Source organism: Curcuma longa, unplaced genomic scaffold (genome assembly GCF_044706935.1).
Source record: "Curcuma longa cultivar G26 ecotype Majalengka, Jawa Barat unplaced genomic scaffold, ITB_CL_G26_1.1 contig_20337, whole genome shotgun sequence".
Taxonomy (NCBI): domain Eukaryota; kingdom Viridiplantae; phylum Streptophyta; class Magnoliopsida; order Zingiberales; family Zingiberaceae; genus Curcuma; species Curcuma longa.
Window position 1 is genome coordinate 1 of NW_027431344.1, and position 4638 is coordinate 4638.

At 38.6% G+C, this 4638-nt stretch overlaps 1 protein-coding gene across 1 annotated transcript; it reads right to left on the reverse strand.

Annotated features, from left to right (window-relative positions):
- Positions 1 to 2897: 2897 nt before the first annotated feature.
- On the reverse strand, positions 2898 to 4178 carry LOC141817396 (serine/threonine-protein kinase BSK2-like; the record flags this gene model as incomplete). Its single annotated transcript, XM_074705055.1, has 4 exons — positions 4016 to 4178; positions 3706 to 3929; positions 3473 to 3608; positions 2898 to 3037 (listed from the first exon to the last, which is right to left on the reverse strand). Coding segments are annotated over exons 1-4 (579 nt in total), but the record flags the coding sequence as incomplete, so codon positions are not given.
- Between the last annotated feature and the right edge of the window lie 460 nt (positions 4179 to 4638).

Below are 4638 nucleotides of genomic sequence, written 5' to 3' on the forward strand. Positions count from 1 at the left end.
ATCAATTCATTGACTAGGGATAATTTCAATATATTCATAATTACACATGTAAAGATGCTCACTAATTGTGATCCAATCATAAATTTTCTTATGCTACAAATCGTATTGCGGGCATTCAGTAAATGAGTTTAAGATCCAATTAAACACATAGAGAATGTGCACTCAAATAGTGAATTATTATTTATCCAATAAATAGTATATCCATAAGGCGATTGTCTTAGGACATCTCTCAAATATAACACACTGGACATATGACGGTTGAAAATCCAATAGGGAATAGACAAGAACAATCCAAGTGGGTAATGAATGACTGAACATTTAGCATGTTACGTGAAGTCCAAATGGATCAAAATTGACCGGATACTTGGCAATGAGAGAAGTCCAAACAAATCAAGGAGACCTGAATGTTTAGCAATGGAAAAGTTCTGACAAATCAAAATTAATAGGATGTTAAGCATAAGATGGGAAGTCCTAGTAGGTCATGATTGATCAGATGCTAGACAATAGTAAAATTTTGAATATTAAAATTAATCGGATACTAGACAAAGCGAAAATTTAGTCTTGATAAAATTGAAATAGAGGGAAAAAAATAGATTGCTATGGAATAGCAATCAACTGTTGAGCGATTTCTAACCACAACTTGAAGCCTATAAAATAAAATTTCATGGAGGATTTCAAACGCCAATTCTTGGAGTTTTTAAAAGTGAGTGTTGTTGCATTCCAAACCTTCATGAAACAATCCAAAAGTAACAAGCAAAGCAAAGATCACTTGTGTAAATTGTTATTTACATTGTATTTCATTTTTCATCCTTATTTTGGTATGTGTTTACATTGTTTGTAAAGGAATAGATTTGTAAGAGGTTTCTCGACCTCCGAAAGGTGTCCGAGAAAGAGAAAGTATAGTGATGATACCGCTAGGATGCTTGGCTATGGAGTAGGAGGTTCTGAACCACATAAAATCAAGGCGTCGCTTGTGCTTTTTCTGTTTTGTATGTATTATTTGTATTTTCCACTTTGAATTAACCTTTTGTAGACAAGCACATGATAGACAAACAAGAACAAATCGTGAACCGCTATTCACCCGCCCCCCCTCTAGCGGCATCATCAGTCCCAACATAGCTAACCCAAAACAAATCGTGAACCGCTATTCACCTGCCCCCCCCCCCCCTCTAGATGGTTCATGTGATGAATCATTGGGTTATTAGATTGAGTCTAATATAGATTAGACTCATTGAGTGGGACTCAAGGTAGACTCATTGAATAAGACTCGAGTTGGACTCAAGTCAATTCGGATTGAATTAGACTCGAGTTGGACTCCAGTCAATTCGGATTACAGTGATTGGCACTAGTGCTAGTGGGAGATTGTTAGTGTCAGCCCTTAGTGCTAGTAGGATTGAGTGAGACTTGAGTAGCACTCAAGTCAAATTCGGATCCATTAAAGGGGGGTTGCATGATCACTTAAGAGGGGTTTAATGGGGTATTAATTCCATGGAATACCAAAAGCCAAAACCCTTGATATTCCATGGTGGTATATAAAAGGTGAGAGTTTTTTTTATTCCCCTCTTGGATGATTTTGAAATCTTCTTCCTTTCTCTTCTACCTCCTTGGTCGAATCATATTTTGTGGCTAACACCGCAATTTGGTTCCTCTCCATCTCGCTGTTCGTGTGGATACCGTGGAAGCGCGAACACACTGATCGCGCTGAGATCCGCCAACCTCAGAAAGCAAGAGTTGCTATCGGGATTGCGAAGGGCTCGCATCGAAGGTAACCTCGCTTCTAGTAGATAGAATAATAAAACGAGTATGGATTTTGGCATGGATCTTCTGGAGGGATCCTTTTCTGCTGCGTTTATGCAGATAAAAAATTATTTTTGTCGCATATAGATCCCTACAGAAGATACCTACAATTTTAGGTCTCAAGCTTCATCTTCTTCAAAAGAAGTAAGGGAAGCTACATCAAAAGGAACTAAGAGAAGATCTTCTACAGGTCAACTTATTGATGAAGAGGATGATCGATCTTGAGAAAACCAATGAAGATGGATACAAATCTAAAACATATGGCCATGATGATAATGATATTATTGAAGATGATGATGAAGATTTACATGATTTAGATATTTGAAAAAAAAATATTTTTAATTTGAATTATGTGTATAACGTATTTATTTGGTAGTGAATTTTATATTTATATTATTGTTTAATATTTTATAGACTATAATTTTGTTAGTGAAATATTTTGACAGATATTATCTATATATATTTGAATTATAAAAATTTATACCCAGAGCATCTTACTTCGGTAAGGCATGCACCTCACCTTGCATCGTGTGCCTCAGAACCCACAGCACCTATGCGTTTTTAGGTACCTCATGCCTTAAATAACTATGGGTTTGACTAGTTTTCCACTTTTTACTATATTTGTCTATCATAGGCAAATGGTGATAATTAAAAGTGGATATGAATACATAAATGGTCATTGAAAAGTGGAATAAATATCAAGAGTTGATGATACATTAAATAAAACTCAAACTTGGAAATCTAGTGCTAAAATGAAAATTATATCTCATTTAGATTCTTGAACTCTTAATGAAAATTAAATATTCATACTTTTTGTTTACCCACTTAGCATTTGTGTTTACTCATATTCTTCAAGCTAGAGTGTGTTTCAACTACATATAGAATTGATCTAAGATTTTCCAACGTGTTAAAAGTCGGGTTTTGCCTTTACTTTTCTTTCTTCTTATTTGACATTTTGTTCCTGAATGTTCTTATTGTATTTTCTTTTAATGGAATGAATAAAATGGATATGCTGTTGAATGCCTCTTGTTTACCTTAAATTATTTATTGTTGCTATATGTTCTTGGATGTTTTCTATTACATAATTATTACGTGGGTACCTCCTTGTACATGAAATCGCACCTCCACTCTGTTGCAGATCTTGTCAGATCCTTCAGTTTTTCCCTTACTTGCTGCAGCACATGAGAGTCCACTTCTCTTCTCCACCATTCTCTGAAGTCAAAAGTTCTTATCGCGTCCACTGAACATCTCCAATTTGTGTGGATTATGCAGGAAGCTCTGATCAACAAACCATACACTTTCATGCAACCTAAATTTTGCTTTAGGTTCCTCTAATTAATTTAAAAGTTCTCACCCATGGCAATTTCGTTCCAAACCAGCTTGCAACAAATCAGAATCATGCGCGGAAGGAAAAGCAGATTGGTTATCCAGTCTTATAAATCGACGACTAGATCCTTTCTTTTTATACTATATGTCTCTCCATTAATTGCCACAGGACTTTCCCAAAAGAAACAAGATTTGTTGTAATCTTTTTTATTTAGCAACAGCGATATTAAGCTACTGATCAAAAAAGGTTGAAGATAGCCTAAAAGAGAGAGGCAAAAAAGCACTTCGAAACAAAAAGTGCAAAGAGCAAAAAAGAAAAAAATACAGAGATTGGATGTAGAAAGCGTACAATGGAAAAGGTGCCTCGACAACGTGTCATTTGGCATGAACTCGGCCACGAGAAGCCTCTCGTCACCCTCCGCACAGCATCCGATCAGGTTCACCAGCCTCTTGTGCCGGAGCTTCCCCACTCCCGCAGCCTCCGCCTGAAGAAAAGCCCAAAAAAGCACCCTTAGCCATGAAAAATCTTAACTTTCTCCAGTGACACAGGACCTAGTACCCCAACCAAAACAGAGATCCGACCACAAACTGTTGAGCATCGGGCCAGGACTGCTTGGAGAACCTCTTAACGGCCACGAGCCGCCCCCCGTCGAGCTTCCCCCGGTACACAACATTGGGCGCCTTCTCTCCGCTCTCGGAAACTATCAGCTCCGAGCTAAAGCCCTTCGTTGCCGCCCTCAGCTCCACCAGCCCGTATTCCTTGAAAGCCGGCACCTGATCCTGGTCCCCCGCCTCGCCATTAGCTTCTATTTACCAGGACAACACAGCTAAAAACATAAATGGAGTGGGAGGAAAAAGAAGAGAAAGCGCAAAAGCTGAAGTAGAACAGCACCGTGATCTGGCTTGTCGCCGTGTTTGGGATCATCCTCAGGAGAGTGAAGACTAGAGGTTTTGGATTGGAAGCACCCCATGTCCACGGAAGGCCGGAACCCTAGATTCACATTCGCCTCGGGCGGCTGCCGAAGGCGGGAGAGACGGGGAGAACTGCGAAGTGCGTGTGTGTGAGAGAGAGAGAGAGAGAGAGTGTGTGTGTGTGAGAGAGAGAGGAGAAGACAGCGGAGAGAGAAGAGAAGCTGATGAGTTTGTGTTTAGATCCGTACGGGGATATAAATGAAGTGGGAAATCCTATGCTCACTGCCAAACTCTACGCGTCTGCTTTCTTTTCACCGGATGGTGCGACCAACTACACTCCTCAGCTCAGCGTAAACCAGTTACTTTTTGATGAATCAAGTGTCCGAGTTTTAAAAAACGCAAACGCAAAAAAAAAAAAAAAAAAAAAACAAATCTATCCAATAATTTTTTTATATATATATCACTGAAGATTAGCCAGGAGTTCACCATCTGATAGCATTTGTCATGTTAGTGGTGGCCAACACTTTTCAGAAAGTGTTTAAACATTTGATGATGATGATGTAACGAAGGTGATGATGTATTTCATAATATAAAAATATTGAC